Genomic DNA, 25240 nt, shown 5'->3' with positions numbered 1-25240 from the left:
CTCCTTCCCCTCTGATTGGACACGCCGCGCGTCACTCTCAGCGGCGAGCGGCCGCACCCCTGGCGGAACGGAAGGGCGGGCGGGCGCCGCGCACGCGCGCCGCGCCGTTACGGGCGGTGGGGGGGGCGGAGGCAGGCGGCGCTGGCAGTTACCGCGCACGGCGCCTTCCCGCAGCCTGCCCCCGGCCGCCGCCGGCTCCGAGGCCATGCTGCGGGCGTGTCACCGAGCGGGGGTCGCTGTGGCCGCGCAGGTGAGCGGGGCGGCGGGCGGCGCGCAGCCCTGAGGGAGCCACCTGCGCTGTTGTTCGCCCTCCGGCCGGCGAGGCCTGGCCGCCCGCCTTCTCAGGGACCGGGCTGGCCCGGGCTGTGCCGAGCCCGCTGGCGGGGGCGAGTGGGGACAGCGCGGAGCCATGAGGCGGGGCATGAGGCGCCGCGCGCCTTCTAATCGCGGCTCGGTCTTCTCTGAATGACTCGGCACGCGCGGGCCGCGATTGGCTGCTCGGCGTTTGAGGGGCGGCCGCGAGTGCCAACAGGGCGCCGGGGCGGGCGGGGGCTGGGCGCTGGTAAGGCGGGTTGTACTACGAGTCCCGGCGTGCGGCGCGGCAGCCCGGTGCGCTCGGAGGGGCGCGCCGCCCGCAAGGCACGCCGGTCCTTGTAGTCCGCTGCGGGCGTCCAACGGGCCGGAGTCCCCTGAGGGGCGGGGCGTGCCGCGGTGCATGCTGGAGGCCGTAGTCTCCTCAGCCGGGCCGGGCCCGCCACCGCCTCTCCCGCCGGTGCTGCCCCCGGGGCAGTGCTGGGCAGCAGCGGCCGCTGCCCGGAGGAGCTGCAGGGCTCGGCGGGGGCACACGGCCGGCCGGCTTCTCGGTGGTGGGGCGGCCGGGCCCGCTCGCTGGTGGAGAAGGACGTGACCTTGCCTTCCCTGCTGCGGCCTCCCTTGCGCCTCCCCGGCCTGCGGCACCCGGTACCTCACAGCCCTGCCCCGCTTTGACCCCAGCGGGTGTGCCCGGCCGGCCCTGTCGTTAACGTGGGGGGTCCCGGTGCTCGGGGTAACGTCAGCTTGCGGGTGCGAGGGGGCTTGCAGTACTGAGTGGCCCTTATGGGAGTCCTTTAGTCCTCACAGTAAAAGGAGAGAATATGCAATGCTATGACTAGTGCCCGTTGGACCTATTTTGGGGACCTTTGCAGACCTCAGCAGAGATGAGGGTGATGATATGCTACAGAGCATTTTTAAAGTGGTTGGCCAACTTTAAGGAGCTACAAGGGCTTATAGGTGAGGGTGACTCCTCCGCTAAGGCCCCAACTTGTGTTTCAGGTGTCTGCTTAACAGTAACAAAAAATAATCTGATTAGATCGCTTTTATCCTCTGCTCTAAATTCCATTGTTCGTTACTCTGTTCACACAGTTCAGCAAAGGAAAAGCTGTGTGTTCATCCCCCAGTGACTTTGTAGTTGAGGGGAAACCACTTTAAAGCTAGCAACCTTTTTCACCACATCAGCTGGCGTTTCCTCTGCTGCTTTTTAAGTCGGGAGAGTTCTCTGGGCCAGATCATCTGATGCCCGCTAAAATAAGGCTCTGGGTTTACAAGCCTGTGGAAGGTTTTAGCTGGGAGTTGAGAAGCCAGAAAACAGCCTTTCGTGGATGTTTATTATTTAGGACTATTTGCATATATTTAGCCTTCAAAAGAATGTGTCTGGAATGACTGTACAGCACTGGAAAAGCCACTGATGCACTTTGCAGCTTGGAAGTGTGTCTTCGGTCTGTAAACATTGATGGAATAACTGTGCAAACAGATGCCACAGCACACTGTGAAGTTTGGTGTCGGTATCCTTGCTGTTTCCTTACTTCCAGAAAGAACTTATTTTTTTTCCTTTATCCCTATTCATGTTTTCTGATGAGACTGAATACACAAAGATTTAGTTTGAACAGCAAAAGTGGGCATGCAATGTGTCCAGGTTTCAGCCACAATAATTTCTTATATGTTTTGCTTCATTTTTATTGATATTGAGAGGAAGCTTTGTGGCACACTGTGGTGTATACACATGAAGGCTGTGGCTGAGCCCATGGACTTTCTGCAGCTAAAACTTGTTTCTTTTTGGCTAACGAAAGAGCCAGAAACTGGAAATAAGACACTAATGTTTTGTAGTACTTGTTTTGCAAGAGGTGCACAACTGTGGACTCCAATCAAGAAGCGCTAACCTGATCTGAGATGATACTAGGTAGCTTTTCCACAAGTAGTGAAAACTCCCGTCATGGAAGTAAGACCCTCTGGCTGCTGAGAGTGTTTTGGGCAGATGCTGATGTCAGTCTTGAAAGGGGCACTAGCGTGGTGACAGCAGGATGCTCCATCTGGCTGTGCTGCCTGTTGCCTGGCTAATAAGGGAAGGCATCCTTGCTGCCTGCATCCTCCTGCCTGAGAGACCACATTCAACAGACACATTCTTGCTGTAGCAGCAGCATTGGTTTATTCACCATTCCAGCTCTGGTGATCCCCAGGCAGCCGCAATTACACAGTTTTTGTATTTTATTATCCATCTTCCATTTTCTTGGCTTTCCTACCCCTTCAGCACTCTTGTCACTCTTTTTTTTTTGATATGAGACTTGCTGTGTCTCATGTCATGGTCAGGAGTTTCTCTGTTAGCTAAAGCTCAGGCCAGAGCCTTGTCATCTGCCTGCAGACCTGACGGTGGCATTGTTGTGAGTGACTGGTACCTTACTGGTACCTTACTATTCAGCTAGTAAAACTTAATTGTTTTGCTTTGATACAGCCCACAAAGAAATGTGTGGTTTTTTGTTGTGGTTGTTTTTTGTGGTTTTTTTTGGTTTGGTTTTTTTTTTTAACATTGGGAGTAACAATGTTTTACAAATGGAAATAAACCCTTTTTACATATCTGTTATATGGAAGCTGACAGTGAGGCAAGTCTGCTTCTGTTTTGTGATATTAAGAGACTCCAGTTGTCTAAGGAGAGCTGGACATGGTCAGTACTGTGGGGTAACAGGTCCTTGATGATGCTCGGTTGCATGAGCAGACAGATTGCTGAGAAACAGAGTGTGGCTGGATGGGGACAGCAAAGCAGCTGCTTGGTTCCTAAAGCCAGAGCAGTGTGAAGGTTTAAGTATGGAAAAATCTCAGTAGAGGTCTTGTAGTGAGACTGGGAAAAATGCTATCCTCTTCTCTGTGAGCTGTGTGCGTGGAGGATTGGTAAGCTTGTTAACAGGTGAATTGAAGTTGTGGCTTTGTGAGAAGCAGGTCTTCATCACAGTGATTTCATAAATGTTTTCAGCTGCATATACAGTGCTGCAGAGAGACTCTTCTTCCCTTACTTGGAGTATTTCTGTAGTTTTCTTTGAAAAAAAAAAAAAAAAAAACCAAACAGCTTTTTGTAAAAAGGAATGCTATTTGGCAGAAGTCTTGAATGATGGGAAATAAAAAATTAAGGAGTTCTGTGGTCAGATGTCCCTGTTACACCTAACCTCTGTCATTACGAAGATGAATTTCCTCTAAAGTTTCTGCTTTGCTTTTTCTGTTGTAAGTACACAAACCCCATGTAGCAGAAAACTGTATGTGTCTTGCGGGCTTATTCTTTGCAAATTCTGAGGCAAGATGCTTGAGCCTGCTGGCGAGGAGATGTTTAGCTTCGACTGGATGAATGCAGAGGATGGTGTGTCTGTATCTGATTATTTGAAGTGACATGTGAAGTACAAGCCTGCAAGGCAGAGTATGGTATTTAATGATGTTCTGCTGTGCCTGTCCTGAGTGCTTTGCCAGGGTGAGCTTGGTGTGGATAACCTGAAATGCTAGACTCATTGGGGCTCTTGATATTAACCAGAGTGAAGGTATGATGTACCCTGCAAAGTGATTCTCATGGTGATAAATTAGCAGGTAATTAATGTAAAATAATAAGCATTTAAGAAGTAGGTGGAACAGCATGTAGAACTGCTTGAAGAGGAGAACAAAACGGCAACAGCTGTTGTTGTTTTGTAGTGCCCTTGCTAGAGGGATCTGTGCTGTCTGTGTGTTGCCTTATCCAAAAGGTTTTCTCTATCTTCTCTTCTGCAGGACAGCAAGCGGTTTATTTCTACTTTTACAGGGCATAGAAAAGCATATGCAATGTATTTCTTCCAAATCCTTTGAGGCATTATTACAAATAAATAACAGGGGTCTAAAATATGACAAATGCATGGGAATTATGCAAAGGGTAGGTTAGAAACTATCTGTAAGTTTCCAAACTACGGTGATAAAGCAAATATAAGCAATATCATTATGATGGCCAAAAGAGAGCAAAAAATGCTGCTTTTAAAAACCTTATTTTTAATAAAAATCAGTGATTTTTGGAGGTAGTAGTTGTATATTTGGATGTGAGGGAGGAAAATTAGACTTGGGCTTCTGTTCATAAAACATTGATACCTAAAGGTTTCAGGTTGCTGTTCCCTGATCAGCTCCAGTAATTTCTGTTTGTTGCAGTATCTTGAAAGAAAGAGCTGGTGGGGACTTCACTGGGGTTTAGTTATCACCCCCATACGTGTACACTAGTGGGAGAAACCAACATCGTAGATTTAGCACCTGCATTTTCGTTCCTCTTATCTTGATGAATGATGAATAAAAATGAAGATTTGGCTAGTTGTAAAACAGCCCTGCTTGGAAGGGACCTCAAAAGATCATCTGGTCCAAAGAATATCTGAACTAAAAACCAGTAATTCCACCCAAAAAAGGCCCTCCTGGTGTACAAAGTTTAAGTGCTGAACTAGGAGAAACAGGTTTTCTCCCCTGTCCTGCTAGCTCCCTAAGCGTAGCCTGTTCCTAATTGTGGGAACAGATGTGTTTACTGAAGGTGGGAGAACTAAATGGGTATGGTGGTGTTTGCCATCACTAGGTGTGAGTAGGGGTTTTAGCCAGTGTGAAAATGGGTGAACTGGCCCAGGCATCAAGGTTACAGCTGTGGCAGCCTCCAGGATCGCCTAGAAGGCAAGTCCAGCCCAAGCAAGATGTGGGAGTGAGTTGCTGTAAGCACCCTCTTGCTGTGGCTGGTGGGGACAGGGTGAGATAACCTCCAGAAAGCCTGGTGAGGGGCTTGGGAGTGACAGCTTATATCCAGTTGAGCTTTAGGCAAAATAACATACAGCCAAAGTGTTGGAAGGGACTGAAAGTTCAGTCTGACCTGATCCACAGAAGATAACTTTTTTTTCTTATTATTTTATTGGATTGAACTGTATGCGTAGTGCTGAAATAATTTGCTCATTCTGTGCTTCATGGTGTAATAGGGACCTGTTGAGAGTCAGGAGCACACTGAGCAGGCAATTACAAAATGATTTAAGAGGCTTTTATTAGTGAAGCTCCCCTTGAAAGAAGCAGTGAAGCCTCAGTGTGTGCTTCTGCGGCGATCAAGTCTAATAATTGAAAATATTACAGAATTTATTATTTGGTTGCCTGTTCTATCCATTGTAATGAGAAAATCAACCACAGAGCACAGCTAGGGCTTGTGAAGGTCTCAAGGGTAAGAAGAGCACGTTTCCTGTTGCTGTACACATGCTTCTGTTACTAATTAAAAATGGTTTGGCTGCCTTTCTGGAAAGAATAAGAATTCAGTGTTCCTGCCTATCCTCTCTATGCTGTTGGACAAGGATGGAACCTAAACCACAAGAACTGTAATTTTTACATATTGCCGTATGCAGAAGGAAATAGAGAAACTTATCTTCTAGGGTTCTGTTATATTGAAGCATCTCCAAGTTTTCTTTTTGTTTTTAAAGAAAAATTTCCTAGCAAAAATATCTCCAGTATGGGAAAATTTCTTTTTGTGCCGTGTACACTGATTTTCTGTGAGTCCTGTATTTCTCTTTTAGCGGTTCTTGTGGGGGGCGAAAAAAAGACCTGAGAAGGACAGCATTTTTCCTTCTGTAGGCTACAGCAGCTTAACCGGTCTTTCTGGTAAATCTTAATTCTCAGCTAAAATATAAAGAAGATAAAAATCTTGGGTAATCTTATTTCTGTTAAGTAGAATATAATGAAATATCACTCTTCATATAGTGATTTAATTTATATTATAATCCGAAGTCTATCTGGAAAGTGTATGCGTTGTTAATTCTTTTAAAGAGGAAGTATTGGTTTGCAAGCTTAAAGAGAACCGCTTATATGTCTTCAGAAATAGAAATAGTTTTAAGTACTAAATATAGGTTTTCATAGTTTTAAGTATTTCAGTAACTGCTGTTGTCTTCTGCGCTGCTCGCAGCCAAGCTGTTCTAGCACGTGATTGTTGAAGAGAATCTGAACATCTGAACTAATGCAGTTGTCCTGCCCAGACGGGAGGTGGGGAACATAAATAGGCAAAATAAATGCATAAGCTGGGGTAGGTTTTAGGTTTGGTTTAGTTGTGGGGGTTTTTTTTTGGCTTGTTTTTCAAAATGCCTGATTACTACTTAAATCTTAACCTATGAGCTGCATGTGATAAAGCTCATCATCTTTGTTCAGGGAAAACAAACCCCAGCATCACTGCCCTAGTGCCAGCTGCTGCTTTCCTTCAGAGGGTGTGCAAGATGGGGTGATGGAGCAAACGATCCGGTACTGCTGTTGAGGTGAAGGGATGTTTAAATGTGCTCACTGCTTAACTCTTGCCTCGTTTACCCCTTGCAGAATAGCCGGTGTGGGAGAGTGTCACTCCGTCCATTACAACTGTACCGTGGATATGCTACCCCCTCGGGAGAGTCTGGGTACGTAGAAGGTTTTGAAGGGTGGAATTGGTTCTTCTGTTGTGTTGAGCAAGAGGGAATCTGCTCCTTAGTGTCAAACGAGAGCGTATTGGTAGCAGTGGGATGGTTTTTTTTGTGTTGAGTAACTCTTATTCTCATGGTGTTGTGTGTTCCTTGTTTGATTCAGTTGGGTTTGAAGGAAGCTAATCAACATGATCAGTATTTACTAGGAAGGTTGTGGGTTGCTGTCTTATCTTTTCATTAGTCATGAACCAGTACGGTACCAGGGTTTTGCTGATGCTGAAAGTGGTTTTAAAAAAACACTTCAAAACCCAGTAGGCGCTGGGTTTGTTGGCAAACTTCTGGAACGGAGTGGTTGTCCCCAGCCGTAAGCTTAAGACTCACAGTTTGATGTTTATCCTAACTTTCACTCTTCTTTCCCCCTCAGTGTCTCTGTAGGCAAAGTCATTGGTGCAGGTGTCCTGTTTGTGGGTGGAGGAGTAGGTGGAACCGTCCTGTATGCCAGCTATGACACGCAGTTCCGGGAGAGCGTAGAGAAGGCTGTTCCCTACTCTGATAAACTCTTTGAGATGGCACTTGGTCCTGCATCTTATAGTGCACCGATGCCAAAGAAACCGGTAAGTGTTTCCCATTCACCCCCACCCTTTCAGTTTCCTTATTTTTTAAAGAGAGCATCTGCTCTTAGTTCTCAAATTCTGATTCATTTTGCTGTGTGATAAGAATTTAAGAATTTTTAAGAAATCTTAAATTAAGAAGTTTTAAGAATTATGAACTGAGGCACTATTTCATGCTGCATAACAGTGATGCTTGTACATTTGCCATCATCATCTTGCGATTGTGGTCTTTGGGTTGTGAAACTTATTTTTACTTGTGATGTAGCAGGATTAGAAAACTTACTGTAAGCTGAAATTTATTTTAAAGAGGACTGAGAACATTTTTGAATGGTATAGAGCCATGCATAAGCATCATACTTTGAAATCTTGGTGACATGACCCTGCAGAAAGGCTGACCTGATACTGCCTTCAGCACAGCTCTGGAAATTGAATTTGGAAGTTTCTGTGTTCCTGCGTCTGAAAACAAACACTTTCTAATTATCCAAGAATGCCAGAAAGCTGCTCTGGTTGTAATTGTCCTGAGCTTTCAGGAGCCATTTGACCTTCAAGAAACCTGAAGTATTTTAAACTGGAGTTTAAGAAAGCTGTTCTTAATGAATGGGAGAATATCAATTAACCAAGACTGTATCTATTCTGGTTTTAGCTCACTTGACATGCGATCATCCAAGCTCTTAATGTCTCCCAGGCACTAGTAAATTTTGTAAAATGGACTTGTCAGTTGACAAAGTTACCACCTGCCCAGTCATGGTCCTGACTCACATGCTTTCATTTTTGCCTGGTGGCTTTGCATGGTGAATATTAAAGGATTAATATCATAAAACCTCGCAAAATATTTGAGTAAGTGTTTGTCTGCCCCGAACACTAGCATCTGGATCCTTTCAAAGGGAAATCAGTGAAGTCATGCATGCCTGTCAACCCCACACCATGCCTGTAGCATCTTCTGTTCAGTGATATCCAGGCAAAATCATCATGTTTGTTCTTTTTTAAAAACATATCTCTAATTATGTAGTCACATATCTTTAAAAAAATTATGTATTTTTTTCCACTCAACTTCAAAAGAAACTGCCTAGAAACTGGACAGGCTGGGAGGGGTGATTCCCATAATCAACTGAACTGATTTAAGATATACCTGTATAGACTAAATAATGTCCAAGGGGAAATAATCAAAATATGCTTTCTGGAGCTGTTTCAGACCTTCATGTGCATGTGATTGTTACAGTTTCTGCATTATCTGTAGTGTCCAGCGCACTCAGAAGTGTTTGGAATATTTGGGACATGGAATTACTTGTTTTTTATGCATACCTTAGTATTTGTTTGTCATGAAAACTGCTACTACACCTTCCATTTTGGAGAGGTGAAAACTGTAGATTCCTTCTAAACTAAAAATCAAAGCAATAAATGATAATGGCCTTGCTACTGTTTTCATGTGTACCTTGAAGTTTAAATTTCTAATACAGTTGTCTGGACGTGAGATGTTCTTTTCTGTTATAATGGGATCGATGAGACACAAGCTGTTTGGAAAACTGATGATGTTTCTTGTTCTTGACTTTTCAAGATACAGCAAGGTCCACTGAAGATCTCATCTGTAGCAGAAGTAATGAAAGAGTCTAAACAACCTGCTACCAAATCCCAGATAAGCAAAACAGAAGCTGTTGCTCCTTCAGAAGAAAAAGAAGGTAAATGTATAGAATGTCATGTAGTGAGAAGCAAAGGACCCAACGATCTCCTATATCATACTGGCTAGGGTAGGTTAAAGTAGTCCTTTGGAATTATTGAAGATGAGTAAATTGTTATTTCTTAGAATTAATGTTATTTTCTTTTCAGTCATAAGTTGGTGTTTGGGTTTGTTTTGTTGTTGTTGTTGTTGTTTTTTTTCTCCTAAAATGCCATTGGCTTTTTTTGGCTATTTTTTATGAAATTTACTTACTTCATAGAATATTTGGTATCGAAGGTAAACAATTACTATCCTGCATATTTTAGATTTGAGACTCAGAAGGAAGAGCACTGTGGGTGTTGGACTCTGAGGCCATTTACCTCTTCTTGCAAGCGCAAGAAGCTTAATTTTACACAATTACTGAGCTACTCTAAAGGCAGATCAAATGGAACTGGTTTAGAGAGGAGCACTTATGTCATCTTTTTACGTTTATCTCTCCTGGCCACGTGTGTGTGTATGTGTAATATCTGGTTGCAGTTTGTCCAGGAAATTCTCTTTTTCTGGGAATAATAATATCAGTCTCCAAACCATATGTTTCTACAGAGGGGGGGGGGGGCGGGGGAAGAAAAGTCTTACATCTCTGTTCTTACATTGTAGCGCATGTATACTGACTGGTTTTCTTCTGTAACTGTATCGAACAGCAGGCAAGGCTGCAGCACAGATCATCTCTGCAACAGGTGTAGCCGTGTCGATGCCAGCTCCGGGGATACAGACCCAAGAAGGTGAAAAAGATCATATGAACACGATGAAGAAAAGCAAAATCCTGTAGCTTCAAGTGCATAAATTCTTACTTGTGTGTTGGTATTTGTTAGTTTTAAAGGTGTGATTCTTTGTGTCTTTCACAGAAGAAAACTTCCATCATCTATTAATAGATTATTTTTTTTTTTTAAACACGCTAAGAAGCTGAGATTGATGCTGGGACAGGTATAGGTGTGAATGCAAGAGGAAAGCCTGCCTTCATGCTGAACTGGAACTTGTGCAGTCCAGTTTGCCTCTGCTCTTTGTGGCTTTCTGATTGCTGTTCAGAAAAGTGTGTCTGCCCAGAGCCAAGCAAAGGCACTGCATTTATTGTTTAGCTCAGCAAGAAACACTAGCTTCTATGTGATAGTCTCTTTCTATACAGTAGTGTCTTCCGGATGAGATTATATTGATTTCTTTATGTATGAACACATCTCCTAAAAATGTATGCCAGCAGTAAGTGAAGATGTTCCTCAGAGTTAGCATCAGCGTTATTAAAGGGTAACCTGATAGGTTTTGTTGCAGCTTGAGGCTGAGAGGTCTGGAGTCTCTCCTCAGTGCAAATGTAAACTTAGGTTAGTGCTCACTCTTACAGGCATTTTGAGTAGCCTTAGGCTAGGCAATAGAGTATAATTGTGATTCACTAATCTTTATTTTGTCTGGACTCTAAGCATGCCAGAGGAGAACTGAAAAAAAAATCAGAACAGATGTTCACTTAAAACTTAGACTTGGCTCCATAAGTGTATTTTGCTTCTTGCTTTGCCTTTCACTTCTGAATCTTGTGTATTTTTGTAATTCGACAACATAAAATCTACAGATGCATGCGAGGTATCCATATTACTACCTTTAAGATGTGAGACCGGCCTTTGTAATTATGGGTATAAAAACCGCTTGAAGTAGTTTCATCATGGCTTCATGCAGAAGATTTATAAAGTGATACAGACTATAAAAATTAGTTTTCAAAAGAAAATTACTTCCCTACAAGTAATCCACATTCTAATTTGGACTCTCCACTTAAACAGTTTAACTTTTTTTTTAACTTCTGAATAGGTAAAGAACATGAAGGTTCCCATGCTATAAAAGAACGGTCACCAGAAGAAGTTGCAGCCCGGCTTGCCCAGCAAGACAAAGAAGAGCAAGAGAAGATAGCAGGTAAGTCCATACTGTTAGTTTTCCTGTAGGCGTTGTATGTGACAGTAGATTTGTTGGACTGTATTAAGTTTAGAGTTCGAAGTTAGTCATGCACCTCTTTGTTGTTGTCCCTGTGTTGTGTTGGCAGAATGAGTGGTGTTGAAGCTTCTTCCACTCACTAACAGGTAACTAAGAGGTAAACAATTACGGAAAATTTTGGATTGGAATGGACCTCCAAGGTCTGTAGTTTTATCCCCCTGCTTGGAGAGTTGGGGCAGTTTACAGTAGGGTGGACTGTTTTGGTTGGAAGGGACCTATAATGATCATCCAGTCCAACTGCCAGTTCAGGGCTGCCCAAGTTAAAGCATGGTGTTAAGGGACAGGCCTGGGGCATCGACTGCCTCTTTAGGAAGCCTGCTCCAGTGTTCAACCACCCTCTAAAAGTATGATGATCCTTCTGGAGGAAGGTTGCTCAAGGCTTCTCCTCTGGATGTGTGAAGCTCTGCAAGGATAGAGATTTTTCCACTTCTCTGAGCAGGTTTGCCAGCACTTCTTACAATGCAGAACTTGGTAACATCCAATTAATTTTTCTTGCTGCACTCGGATCTGTTGCCTCTTGCCCTTTCTCTGGGCACCTCTGAGAAATCTGGTTCAATGTCTTCTGTAACACCCCTTTAGGTGTGGAAGGCATCACTTAAGATACCCCTTCAGCTTCTGTTCTTTAGGCCAGAAGCAGCCTAAATCCCTCAGCCTGTCATCTGTCATGTGCTCCCATCCCCTAACCACCACAGTGCCTCTCCGCTGTTCTTCCCCAGTTTGTTTGCGTCTTTCTTATACTGAGGCTCACAAATGCGACACTGTAGCCCAGTTGTGGTCTTGTAAGTGCCAATTAGAGGAAAATCAGTCCTTTGCTTGATCTGTAGGGTGTGTGTTTGTTTGATGCAGCCCTGTTCACAGGACTCATTGCTGCAGAGCACGCTGTAGACCCATGTTCAGTTTGCCATGTTCTGGGGTCCTCAGGTCCTTGTCTACTGAGCTGCTGCAGACCTGTTCGGTAGTGGTTCAGGGACGGTGTTTCAAGGCTCTGGGAAGAGTTGCCTGTAGGTTCTGGGTTGGAAACTATGACAGTTCCTTGCCTGGGTCCTGACTCAGACCTATTAATCCAGCTGTATTACTGAGAGGTGGTCTGGCTTTTCCTGTGTCCCAAAACTCACGTTCTCCTTGTGTGTCTTGCTCAAAACAATGAGTTTTGCATCCCCCCCCTCGCTCCCCACTTGGTTTGTTAGATTTTAAATACTTCTGGGCTGTTTGGTCTTGGTTTGGCTGCAGCATGATTGTTTAATCAAGATTTTTGGGTCCTTGCCTGGTTTGTCTGAGGGGAAGCCAGAAAAATAGAGACATTTTTTTGGTAGATGGTGTTTTGCTGTCTAGCATGCCTGGGCAATCTGTAGCCAGCTACCTTGATACTTTCCTTCTGAAAGCAAACCCAGCTCAAGCTGTGGATTGCTTGCAGTGTGAGAAAGCTTCCGTGTCCTCCTTCAGCTGGTGATGATGAGGACGAGGGAGACTGTCCTCTTGGAGAAACGGATGGGTATTGAAGGATGACTTCTGACTTGGCAGTGCAGGGACTGCTGACTGCAGTGGTTCTGCAGACCTTCTGCGGTGAGGGAAGGAGTCTTTGGGGTGGTTGGGCTAGAGGCATTGACTACAAGGATGCTGAACAGAAGCTGCATTTAAAGTAAGTGAAAGTTTACTGTTAACATAGGTGTAGCCAACGAAAATAGGCTTGAAAGGGAGTTTAACAGTACTGAGGCCACTTACTGGACCTGCTTCAGCTTGCTGTGGGAGCTACGGCCTGTTTCATTCTGTAACTCTTCCTGCTTGGAAAGGGCTGATGGTGGCAGAGGTGCTGGCGCAGTGTGCTGTGTCTGACCTGACCTGTCTGACCACTGTGCACATAGACGGGGTGTTGGCAGATGTGTCGACCACACTCAGCCTTCCCTCAGAGTGCTTTGGTCCTCAGCCAGAGTCTGAGCCTCTAGCTGTTGCACAGGAGGGATGAGGAGGATCCACAAGCCTGGACTTAAATGGCCTTGGAGTAGACTTGTTGTGGTCTGCTGCTGCTTGCTCATGTTCAGAGCTTTGTGTGGTGTAGAAGAGCAGCTTGAACAGAAACAAGAGGCTTGTCATTAGCTGTCTGCTTCGTACAAGGACTTGCTTCTGCAAGTGAAGAAGTTGAGACGTTACACTGAAAAAATCTGGAGGATTATTTACTGGAAAGGTGGATTTACTTACCCCACTACTTAGAAATGTGTCTGGTTCCAGGAAGGCAGACATTGCTCACTCCAATCAACCATTCTGGTTTGGTTGCAGCTTGAATAATTAATAGCCCATTTGTGCTTCTGTACCAATAGGAACAGGTAGCAGGGGCCACCGCCTTCTTGGCTAGGAAGGTTAACTCTATTTGGAATATATTTTCCTTGTGGAAGATAGGAAAATTAACTTGTTTTCTCTTAATGACCATTATAACAAGTGAAGATGAGATCTACCTACTGGACTAAATGCACCCTGCTGCAGAAACATGGCAAAGGTTTTCTGTTGAGTAGTTTTATTGCTGTAAGTCCAGACGTGCGCCTCAATGCCCCTTTTCTAAGTAAGGGGCGAGTTTTGGTGACCTTTCTTCTTCTGTAGGCTGCGATGTAGTTCCCAAACTGACCAACTCTTTCAGGTCATAGAAAATGTAAGGAGATGCAGAGGATGTAGCATTATTTTACTAAATATAAAGCTCTTTTCCTTATAGTTTTATTGACTTTTTTTTTTTTTTCCCAGCCCTTGCAGCAACTCTAGAAGGAGCCCTAAACACAACTGCTCGTGTAACCCTTCAGGCCATTACTGCCCAGGAGTCTGCTGTGCAAGCAGTGAATGCCCATTCACAAATACTGAAGGAGGCTATGGACGATTCTGAGGTAGACTGCACAAACCGGGGCAATTTTTTTTTTTTTTTTTTTTTATTGTGTTCAGAAAAACTTTTAATCTCACAATTAAAAATGAATTTGGAAGCTTTTCTTGCAGTGCCTTTTATCACAGTTTTAACTAATCTTTCCACTTGTGAAATGTGGTGTGGTTGAATAATACAGTGGTTTTGCTTTTGAATTTTAGTTGTTTTTTTCCCCAAGTTCCTTTCTTTCTCTTTTGCAAAAAGAAAAGTTCAAGTTAATGCATTCATAGTCTTCACGTTACATTTTAATTCATTGTATTTTAATTCCCAAGCCCCTTTTTTACCTAGGTATAGTTGGGTTATCATGCTGTCCACTCTGATAATTCCATTGAACTATTCCCTTTGCCAAAATCTTCTTGCTGGACTGTTTGTTTCTCGTCTGGAAATGAGTAGGGGATGTATGAGTGATCCCACTCATGGTTCTGGTGTGCTAATGACAGGGTTTGTGTGGAATTGGTACTGCCTATTCAGTTCTGGAGTACAGGATATAATTCAGTTAATTGAGCTGGGGTATGTGGGCAACTAAACAAGCAGTTGAGATTTAATCTAGTAGTTAGTAAAAAAAGTGTAAGCGTTTGCTTTTAAGCTTAAGTATTAAGCTTTAAAATTAAGCAACTCTTAAGTATTAAGCTTAAAAGCAGTTTAAATGTATTGCAGTACTTCAGTACACATAGAGGTTTCCCCTGAAACCATTGTGGCACCATAGTGATCCTCACGCAGACTCTTCTGTGTGGACAAATGGCTGTTGCTCAGGTGGGAAAAAAACTATTAAGAATCAAACAAAACCAAAACAAAATGTTGGAAGAGAAAAATAATTTGTAAACGCTTTTACCGACTGCTGTGCTGTTCTGTTGGTAAAACAGAAGAGTGTTGCTCAATCTCAGTGAAATGTGTGGTGACATACGAATCTCTACAGGCTTTCCTTTCTGATAACTCTCTTTATTTAATGATTGTAATGACCCTGATTGGGAATCTGTGCTTAGGCTGCTGGGGAGAAGAAATCATCTCAGTGGCGCACTCTGGAAGAAGCGCTGAAGGATCGGAGGAGAGCAGTGGATGAAGCTGCTGATGCTCTTCTGAAAGCCAAGTAAGTTCCTTGGGTTTTAAGCCTTATTGAGTGGTAAGTGTGCGTTGCCCGTGCAAGGGCTGGCAGACAAGTATGCAGTCACCTGTGTTCATATTAAACTGACAGTTGTGCCAAAAAAAAAAAAAAAGGGTTTAATGCACTAATGAATATTTTAATTTGCAACACGTACATCTTGGGTGCCTGTGCACATAGTCCTCAGTGTACCAAAGAGTCTGGTACAGTCCTTTTATTCTTTTTAAAAACTTTATCTCCTTATTACTTACCTATAGTGTTGGTTGGTAAATCAAGTAAAATTCAAAAAAATCCATAATCCTTCTAGTATTATTTTTGGATAATTTTGTCATATATAAAATCTATTGTAAGAACTCCATGACTGCACTCTTTGGGTATTGAGTCAGTAACATGACTAGCTGATTTTAGTTGTAAAGAAAAATGAAACCTTACAGCGTCATTTGGCAGTTCCATCTGTCAGCAGAGTTGCTTTGGAGGTTAGATTTTTACTAAGCCCGTGGCTAAGAAAAACTTGAATTCTGCAGTGGAGCGCTGCTGGTAAGCTTAGGTTCTGTGTGAACCACATTGATGTGCGTTCAGTTTGGTGCATGAACTCATTGCGTAGAGATCATAGCAGCAAAAATGAGATGACAGATCTCTCCAAGTTGCCCTTGTAATGAGGATAGAAATAAATGTGGAAACCCTTTGATGCATCTGAGGCTAATAGGGCAGCATCATCCTTGAAGCTGTGCAGTTGCTATTAAAGTTATAAACTTATCTTTGAAGTTGCTGTGCTGACTAAAACCCATTAGGAGGTCAGTGCAAACCCCAGATGTGCCAGCTTTCATTCTCTATTGCTCTACTGGATGCCTTTGCTTTTGTTTACTTATTAATTTATTTTAAAACTTGTTCCTTATTCCAGTGAGGTCGTTAGAAACCTCCCTTGGTTTGAATGGATTTGGAAAAGGAACGCTTTTTCACTTCTTCCTTTATTTCCAGTTATGCTAGAAGAAAGTGGTTCTTTCTTAATTACAAAAAAATAATCTATCTTTACAGAGCTCTATAAATTTTCTCCCATCCTCATTTATCTCCACCAGTCACCATGTCCAAAACACTTCTGCAAGAGTAAGCAGTCTATATTAAAAATGTTTCCTTGATAGTCTGTTATGTGATGGAAATGTCTGCCTTCTAATACTAACTTAGTTTTACTAACGTTAACTCCTTTCAGTTAACTTTCTTTCATCTTCCCCCTCCAGCTGAGTCTTCAGTACTAATTGCAGTAGAAGTATTTCTCATTTTATGTGGAATAGACACATTGACATCTTTAGGTTTCAGGCTGTGGGGGAAAAAATAATCTTTAATCACAGCCTCTTAGCCATAGAGCTGGTAGATGGGGAAACACCAGTAGAGTTATCCAGTAGTTTTTCCTGTAAATACAGACAGCATAAAGTAAACATTTCTTTGGGGTTATGGCATGACACCTGCATGCATTATAATTAGCACCTTCTTCTCTTTCCAGAGAAGAGTTAGAGAAGATGAAAGGCGTCATCGAGAATGCCAAGAAGTCTCAGATTGCAGGAGCCAAATCTCATATTATTGCTGCAGAAGAAAATCTTCATCATATGATAGTTGATTTGGACAATGTAGTGAAAAAGGTAATGCTTCCACAGACTGTCTGTAATTGCCATTAGAGTAAAGGCTAATTGGCAGCTTGCGCAGACCTCCCGTTCCCAAATTCTCTATAGCAGGTTAAATATTTCAAAAGTGTAAATTCCATTGCGTTTTAGCTACACTCGGTCTTTGAGCTGATTGTACTACCATTAGTCAGGCATGACAAGATCTTTGTGAGAACCTGGAACTCTGTCCTGAAAAAGTCTCCAGCCAGCTTGAATGGTGTCAGCCCTTTCTGTGGGCAACCCGTAACTCTCTTCATTTGATTCTGAGAGGAACTGAGAGTACGAGGTTAGGGAGGAGCAGGAGCAATGTGCGCTAATGACTCGGTGGATAAATCACTTGAAAGCTCAGAAGACCAGGGAAGAAATGTGAAATTTATCTCCCTTTGCAGGACAGCTGATAATTTATCAGGTGTGGTTTTGAGTGAATTTAACCTAATAGTGGAAGCACCAGAACTTGCTGATGAGGGCAGCTGTCACAGGATTAGCTTACTAGGCCTATACGACAGCTGTACGCAGAGATAAAGAGCTAGAGATCTTTAAATATATAAACTGAATTTAAGGTACTCTTGGTCCTGTCTGGGCTGCAGACTGGCCGTCTAGTTCCAGTGTGCTATAATTACTGTACGTGAGAAATTTGATATCGCAGGGTGGGGTTTTTTCTCTTCCAAGTGAGTTTGCTTTGGTTGGGCTGGAGGGTAATGAAATCTGCCACAAACCCAGGGCCTGGCTTTAAATTATGTATGCCTCCGATTTCAATACTTGCCTTGAAAAATAATCTCGTTTTTGTTTGTTACAGGTTCAGGCAGCACAGTCTGAGGCCAAGATAGTAGCTCAATATCATGAGCTTGTGGCTACAGCTAGGGAAGAGTTTCAGCGAGAGCTTGACAGTATCACCCCTGACGTGCAGCCTGGCTGGAAGGGGCTAAGTAAGTCTCTGATGGCAGGGTTACTTCAGGCTCGTAACATGCCAGTCTCTTTGGTTTCTGTTGTTTATGGAACTACAGCCACTGAATTGAATGTCCAGCGTCCTGATTTCCATGTTGTTTGGTTGGTTTGAAGTGAAAATCAGTCCACAAGGCTCTTCATAACACCTGCTTGAGCTTATTTTAATTAATTCTCGAAACAACCTGTGCTGTACTGAGTTTCACAAAATGTAGCTCTTGTATGATAAATATCATGTAGTTGTTTCAACATCTCTTCCCTCCTGGTATTCCAGGAAGAGAGCCAGGTCACTCCAGATCTGGATCAAATCAGTGTTGCTCCATCACCTCTCCCTGGGATTATAGGTTACAACACACCACTATTACAGGGTGATAAAAGAACTCCTTGAATTTCTCTAGATCATCACTGAAATGAGAGATATACTGAAAGAGAGAGGACGTTGTTCATACCCTACCTACCCCAGTATATATTACTTCTAAAGTAACTACTATTACTTCTACTGACATGGTAACTTAGCTTGAACAATAGCCAGTGCTGCACAAAAGCAGGGAGGGAATAAGGCATCAGGGGTTTTGATGCTATTACTGCTACTACAGTGCTTTGCCTGAGATGATCTTATGAGCTTGTATTTATTTGAGGTGCTTGGGTTTTCCAACTTTAGCTGTCTTCTGCTTTCCTTATAACAGAAAAAAGGGTGAAATGTGATTCAAAAGCATAGTTAGACAGTTTCTCGTTTCTCTCTTACTAGAGGAATAAATGTATTACCTTCAGCTGCTGGAAATGTTCATACACCGTAGCGCTGCAGAAAAGGAGTTGGTCTTACGATGAAATTGTTATGGTTTAACAACTAGCTCACCCACAGTAATCCCCTTGGCACGTTCCGTGCCCACAGGTACCATTACTTCCCTGTATTTCTGTTTTAAAGATAAGCAAAGGTGCAGAAGGAGCCGTGCGCATATGCCATTACTGTGGGTAAGCTACTGCAAGAACTCAAGTGTCGTAGGTCCACGGAGTGGTTATCGCCTGTTGTAGTTAAAAAAAATTAATTCCCTAAAAAACATTTCCCAGATACTTCCAGTCAGGGTTTTTACATAAATTGTGATCTCCAGACTTTTGTAGCCTCAGCTTTCAGAGGGAGCTGTCATGACTTTATTTCTGAGTCACAAGATGTGATAACTACTGTTTGGAAGTGGTGTTAATACTGCCTTTGTAGTTTTCTTGAAGTATACTATGAAGAATTACAACGTGCTCTTTCTTAATGCTGCTTTATGCTTTAGAAAGGTGGACCTTAGTCCACAAAGTAATTTTCCTAGCTAAATGAATACAGATCTCTGGAATGATCAGTTTTTGTTTAAAAAACAACAACCAACCACCCACCCACTACATGTGGTGAAAACATTTTAAATTAACAAGTCATTTGCAGAGTTTGCTTTTGGGGAATTAGTTTTGAAGAAAAAAATTTACTTGGGCACCCTGGAGATGCAGCTGCTTTTCCATGCACAGGATGAAGGGACAATCTCTTGACTTTTGTGATCACTGCCCTTTTGAGGGAGGAAGGGGAGTCTGATAGCTTCCATGCACTCAGTTTCATACCGATGAGACCTACTGAAGTATATGGGACTGACCTGTTTGGGTCTGTGACTCACTGGTGCTTGGGAATTTGTTTCTTAACCAACCGCTTCTGATTTATAAGAACCTAGAAATGTCGGACTAAAATTTCCAGTGTCCTGTTGCACTTCTCTACTTCAGACTTGTATTCCTTGCTTTGGCTAAACTTCAGCGTCAATCTGTGGGTTTCCACAAGTGATTTTAGTGGTTGGGATGTTTTGGGCTACATCTTGCCTGTAATACAAACTTTCATACTCGACGTACTGTTCTTCCTGAATTCCTAAAAACTTGGACTCATGTTTGTCACTGTAGATAAGAGGCTTTTCATTTTCTATTTTACTTTTGGGTGACTGACTTGCTGTAGTGAATGTGCATTAACTCTTCCAACCTCTCCTCTTTCTGTTGCAGAGATAACTGACTTAGGTGAGTTACGGTAACTTGTTCTGGTCTTGTGAATGTCCTCCCTTCTCTTTGTCCTTTTTCGTGTTTGTGTGGTATGTGGCTTTAAATTACAGCCAGTATCAACAAAGGGGTGAAATGTGGCATTCCTGAAACATTGCAGGCTGAGGTATGCTTTGGGATCCTTTCCACTAATTTTGCATGTCTAGCTTAAACCACAGACTTTGGCAGCACTTTGCAGGTCGGTGTGATTGCTGGTTCGTGAAAGCCAGGTTTAACTTCTCTTTGTGAATTTAAGCCAGTCGATGCGTGCTGCTGAGATTCCAATGAGGAACAGAAGTGCTGGCTAATGCTGGTTAGGCTGTGTGGTGGCGTTTGTCCTCAAGGAGGCCCACCTGGCAGCAGTCCTGGCCTGAGAGAGGTGCTGGAGGCACCAGCTTCTGCTGAGGCCACTGAAATGTCTGGGTACTTTGTATGCCTGAAAAGCCACGCAGGGCCGCTCTGAGCTGCGTCACCAAAACCAGGTGCATTTAACCTGAAGTTGGCTTGATTCTCCAAATCTAATCTTCACGACTCATTTTTAGATGTGTTGGTTAACTCGTTGATTCTGTTTTCCCCCCTTTTGATTAAAGAAATGTAATTTAAAACCGGAGTGCAGTAAAACCTCGTTCTGTCTGTAGCAAAGTTCAACAGCTGAGCTTAGTGCTGCTGATCAGCTTCCCCACTGGACACGCGAGCACCATTGCGCTGAGCCCTCCTGTGCCATTCCTTTCCCCAGCACTCCACAGCAGGATGGCTGAAGGACTGTGGAATTTCACTTCCTTCAGATCCTGCAGGAACGTTTTCCCGAGTAGTGCCTAGTTTTCCATACAGGCAATGTAGCTGGTAGCCAGTGCCAAACGAGCTGCGGCACTTTACAGAGCCTATGCCATTCTCAGGCCATCAAATCTCAGCTCACCAAATGCTGCAGGTGTAACTTGTGTCGACCTCCTCTCTCAGCAGAGAAATGGCAAACTTCTTAGCCAATATAGTGTGGTTGTGACCCCTGCTGCACTCCGAGTAGACAAACCTGAAAGGTACAAACTGGGGCAAGAAATCTGATGGGGAGCAGTTGGTCTGGAGGATGGTTGAAGAGAGAGTGTAATTCTGGCTGTCTCTCACAGTGAGTTCGGTGTTCTCAGGATCAAATTTCCGTAAGCTTGTACCCAGCTGATGCTCAGGGGGGTTTAGATATCCTGCTGCCCTGAGTGCTGTCACAGGGGAAGATACACGGTGGTGTAAAGACCAAGAAACGGACAGAGTGGTCAACAGTCTCCTCTAATTGAGCGTGATCTGGATATGGGAGTGTAAATAATGGCTGTGAGTAATTTCAGAGAAACAAAGATAATTTCTTTCCTGGATAGAAACTACTTGCTTGTAGGTGGGGTTCAGAAGGTGGTATTGGGTGGGCATTAGCACAACTCCAGGGCTTGAGGTGCTCAGAAAAACTTGTCATAAAACCTGCTCGCTGCTCAGCCGTGTGCAGCCTCGGAGTGCTGGAGTGGGAGGCGGACAAGCACCTGGTGGCAGTTTCCCTGCAGACCTTCCTAACGCTCCGTGTTTCCTTTAGCTGGCCAGTTATCGACGGACGACTTGAATTCTCTTATTGCACACGCCCATCGTCGCATTGACCAGCTAAACAAGGAGCTGGCAGAGCAGCGAGTGAGGGAACAGCAGCACATCGAGTCAGCCCTGGAGAAGCAGAAACTTGAAGATAAAAAGGCGTTTGAGGCAGCTGTGGCTAAAGCACTGGAGCATCACAAAAGTGAGATTGAAATAGAACAGGAGAAAAAGGTAAAGTGGCGTCACACACCCGGGTGAATCTCTGGCTTATAAAGGATGTAGAAGAGCTAAATGGGAGTGCACAGAAGAGCAGCCGGGATGTTCTGAGTGTTGGGAGACTGCCGATAGGGTGACCCCCAGGCTGAGCATGGAAAGGAGATGTTGAGCAAGGGAACTCCTCCAGAATTCTAATGGAAACACCATGTGGCGAAACAGGGAATGACTTTTCCATGTTTCCTGTCTGCTGTTGGAGATAGGACTACTGGGTCAAAATAGATACTTGATCTGACCCAGCGTGGCCACCTTAGGGCTGCGTTGTCCTTCTGTCCTGCCTCCAGGAGGCATCTCCATCCTGTTCTCTTTGCCAGTGGTTTGGGATTTGATTTCTTTCAAAAGGACTATGAAAACTCATGAATTTTAATGCCACTTCTGATGCGAACCAAATGCAATGCACAAATGTAGGAATTTGGGCATTGGAGGTTTTATCTTTTGAGATACCGGATTGCAGCAGACACATGTGCCACATGCTCCTGCTGTTTATGAAAATGGGATTCAACACCGGCTGCTAGCTGAAATATTTGCACAAATGAGGGCAACTAAGAATGTCACCTATAGCCTGTTAGTTCAGGGCATCGCAGTAAGAGGCATTAATTTAGAGCTCTTTTTGAAAGTTGCTTGAACTGTCATCTTTGCATTTAATGGAAGTTTGGAAGTGACACAATCCTTTCTAAAAAAAAAAAAGAAACAGGAAACCAGAAAACTGTTCAACTGCTCCTAAATGAACCTGCACCATGCTCCTTCTGCTAAACTGGCTGTTGTATACCAGATCAGGTAAAAGGGGTATGACCATTTTTACCATTTTGTTAGACTGTCTCGGACAGCATTACAGAGCGTAGGGAACAGGTGAAGTCTGGTTTGGAAGCTGGGTTATAAACACTTGTGTGTTTAGTTTGACACGTTACTGTATTTTTTATATATATACTACTGTGATAACTGCACTAGTGGGTAACCACCAGTTACTGCCATTATGGATCATGAAGCTCCTCTTTAACAAAGGCTCAGCTATAAAAATGCACCTCAGCAGCTTTTTAAGTTGAAATATGGGCTCTGCCAATGCCACTTCTACAAAATCTGTAAGATGTACCATGTACTGATGTATGATATAATCATAGCGTGTGACAAGCTGTTGAAAAATAGCAGTGTAATAACAACGGCTCATGTGTGTACAGGTTGAAGAAGTCCGAGAGGTGATGGAGAGCGAAATGAGGACTCAGCTCCGGCGGCAGGCTGCTGCCCACACAGACCATCTGAGAGATGTTCTTAAGATCCAGGAGCAGGAACTAAAGGTGGAGTTTGAGCAGGTGAGGGAGAAGACTCCCCAAGGAAATAAGGGGATATTATTTGAACCCTTGCAAAGTGCACGCTTCACAAGGCAGGAGTCCTGAACTGTCTTCTGGGAGACTGAAATGTGGGCTGGGGAGGGAGGCCTGCTCTTTGAAGAGATGACATAAAGTGCCTGAACACACAGGTTTTATTCAGACTCGCCTTAAGCTTTTGCTATAGGTGAGAAATTTTTGACAGTGTAGTAACTGTTAAATTCACCCTAATAAGGTTTCTTACTGGTATATTGTATTTACTATATGCATTGTCCCAAGCAAGAACAACAGACTTATAGAAACATCTTAAAAATCAGGTAAATGTATTTAAACAGCTGTTTCTGGTCTGATAGGTGTATCTCGCTCTGTTTCAGAACTTATCGGAGAAACTCAGTGAACAAGAAATGCAATTCAGACGCCTTACTCAGGAGCAGCTCGACAACTTCACGTTGGATATAAACACTGCCTACGCCAGGCTGAAAGGAATTGAGCAAGCAGTTGAGAGTGAGCACTGAAGTCGCATTCCTTGAACGACTGAAGCTGTGATCCCCAAAGGCCTGTTACCCAACCCTGGGTGCCTGAACCCGGGCTCAGCCTGGGTTTGCCACAGGGCACCCAGCAAATCCCAGCTGCGCGCCTCTAAAGCTGGTTCTCCCAAAAGCCGTTGTCTTGTTCCAGCCCTGAATTGCGGAACAGACTTGCTTTAAGCTCAAGTGCTGAGGGGGTGGCTGCTTTTGAAAGCAGTGTTTAGAGGGATGGCTTTTGCTGCTTGTATTCAAAACGCTCTTCCTGTACGTGTGCCCCAGCTGAGAGTCCTCTTGGTTTATTCTGCAGGTCACGCAGTAGCAGAAGAGGAAGCCAGAAAGGCCCACCAGCTGTGGCTTTCCGTTGAAGCGCTCAAATACTGCATGAAAACAGCCTCCGGGGACAGTCCCACAGAACCACTGGAGAGCGCGGTGAAGGCCATCAAAGCCAGCTGCTCTGATAACGCGTTTACAGAAGCCTTAACAGCAGCTCTCCCTCAGGAGTCTCTGACGCGGGGAGTGTACAGCGAAGAGGCCCTCCGAGCACGTTTCTACACAGTCCAAAAACTGGCCAAACGTGTGGCTATGATCGATGAAACAAGAAACAGCTTGTATCAGTACTTCCTGTCTTACCTGCAGTCGCTGCTTGTGTTTCACCCTCAACAGCTGAAGCCACCTGCCGAGCTCAGCCCTGACGACCTGGATACGTTTAAATTACTGTCTTATGCTTCGTATTGCATCGAACACGGAGATCTGGAGCTGGCGGCTAAATTTGTCAACCAGTTAAGAGGAGAGTCTAGGAGAGTGGCACACGACTGGCTGACCGAAGCTCGAATGACCCTAGAAACAAAACAAATTGTGGATATCTTGACAGCCTATGCCAGTGCTGTGGGGTTAGGAACAACTCAAGTGCAGAGCTAGGATGGTAGGTCTGGGGGCAGTTCAGCAGTTCTTTGTGCCGGAAAGAAATCCCATGATCTTCTAAGGGTTGTAAACCACACTGTTGGCAGGGGCTGGAAACATTAAATCAAAGCACGGGTACCGTCTTGTTTCCTTGCGTTGTATTTAACTTCACTTCCTGTTGTATTTTTATTGGTTTTGAGTTACCATGACAACCGATTTCAGGAAGCTTCTCTACAATTTGTGTAAGAATTTTGTTTCCCCATCTTACCAAGCGGGCTTGTGATCCAACCAAAATAATGTTTGTAACCTGCCATTAATGATTTGCCATTTTGTCAGCTGAATAAAACAAGACTTCAACCACTTTCTCCTGCTGTTCAGTCTCCTATTTAAGCATCACATACAGCTGGGCAGCGTAAAATCAGCCTTTCTCCGTGACCGACCTGAAGAAGTTAAAACTTATCTCTGTTACTCCTTTCACAGAGGGAGAATTCATTGATCTAATACATCTATTCATTAATTAGTAAGAAATTAACATTTCTTGTAATCTGTAAGAAAACCCCCACACCCCTGTATGAGTACTTAAGCTGGTATCAGAGCACATACTCTGGTGGACTTGTACCCCTCTATGGTTCTTGTCAGACCACTTTTAGAAGAGCAGGTATTTCTGTCTAGAAGTCAGACCGGTTCAACCACAGGAGCTCATGTAAAGACCCAGCTCCTTCCTTCCTTCTCTTACCTTTCCTTTAAGACTTACCAGTAGAGATTGATCATACTTAGCACTCACTTGCTGAAATGAGTAACTGGCTTTTTCTCCTTGCTGATCCAGTTTGAAACTGTCAGGACGATACGGCAAGGAGCGCTGTCGCTGCCCCCAGAAGCCCTTTGATCTCCCCCTGCACCAGGCTGTCCTGGGAGAAGCACGTTTGCTTTCTGGAGCAAACCTTGCCTCCGAACAGCTTCTCTGCCCACTCCTGTAATGCAAGGAACAGTTGACTTCTAGCCTTTCAGCTGTAGTTT

At 43.9% G+C, this 25240-nt stretch overlaps 1 protein-coding gene across 3 annotated transcripts; it reads left to right on the top strand.

Moving 5' to 3' along the window:
• The first annotated feature begins 95 nt into the window (after positions 1–95).
• Positions 96–24588, top strand: IMMT (inner membrane mitochondrial protein). 3 transcript variants are annotated; one of them, XM_037387117.1, is made up of 15 exons: positions 96–250; positions 6625–6701; positions 7129–7318; positions 8871–8991; positions 9674–9751; positions 10818–10919; positions 13728–13864; positions 14880–14983; positions 16494–16629; positions 17447–17576; positions 19609–19623; positions 21209–21432; positions 22650–22781; positions 23171–23300; positions 23631–24588. In XM_037387117.1, exons 1-15 carry the CDS (start codon positions 206–208, stop codon positions 24239–24241), a joined length of 2232 nt encoding a protein of 743 aa, XP_037243014.1. In that variant the 5' UTR covers positions 96–205; the 3' UTR covers positions 24242–24588. The 3 variants fall into 3 exon arrangements, with proteins under 3 accessions (XP_037243014.1, XP_037243009.1, XP_037243023.1); XM_037387112.1 differs by having other exon boundaries at positions 9671–9751; XM_037387126.1 differs by lacking the exon at positions 19609–19623 and having other exon boundaries at positions 97–250; positions 9671–9751.
• Positions 24589–25240: the final 652 nt, after the last annotated feature.

Source organism: Falco rusticolus, chromosome 1 (assembly GCF_015220075.1).
Source record: "Falco rusticolus isolate bFalRus1 chromosome 1, bFalRus1.pri, whole genome shotgun sequence".
In the NCBI taxonomy this organism is placed as follows: domain Eukaryota; kingdom Metazoa; phylum Chordata; class Aves; order Falconiformes; family Falconidae; genus Falco; species Falco rusticolus.
Note: the sequence above shows the minus strand (reverse complement) of the source record. Positions and strands in the feature narration are given on the sequence as shown.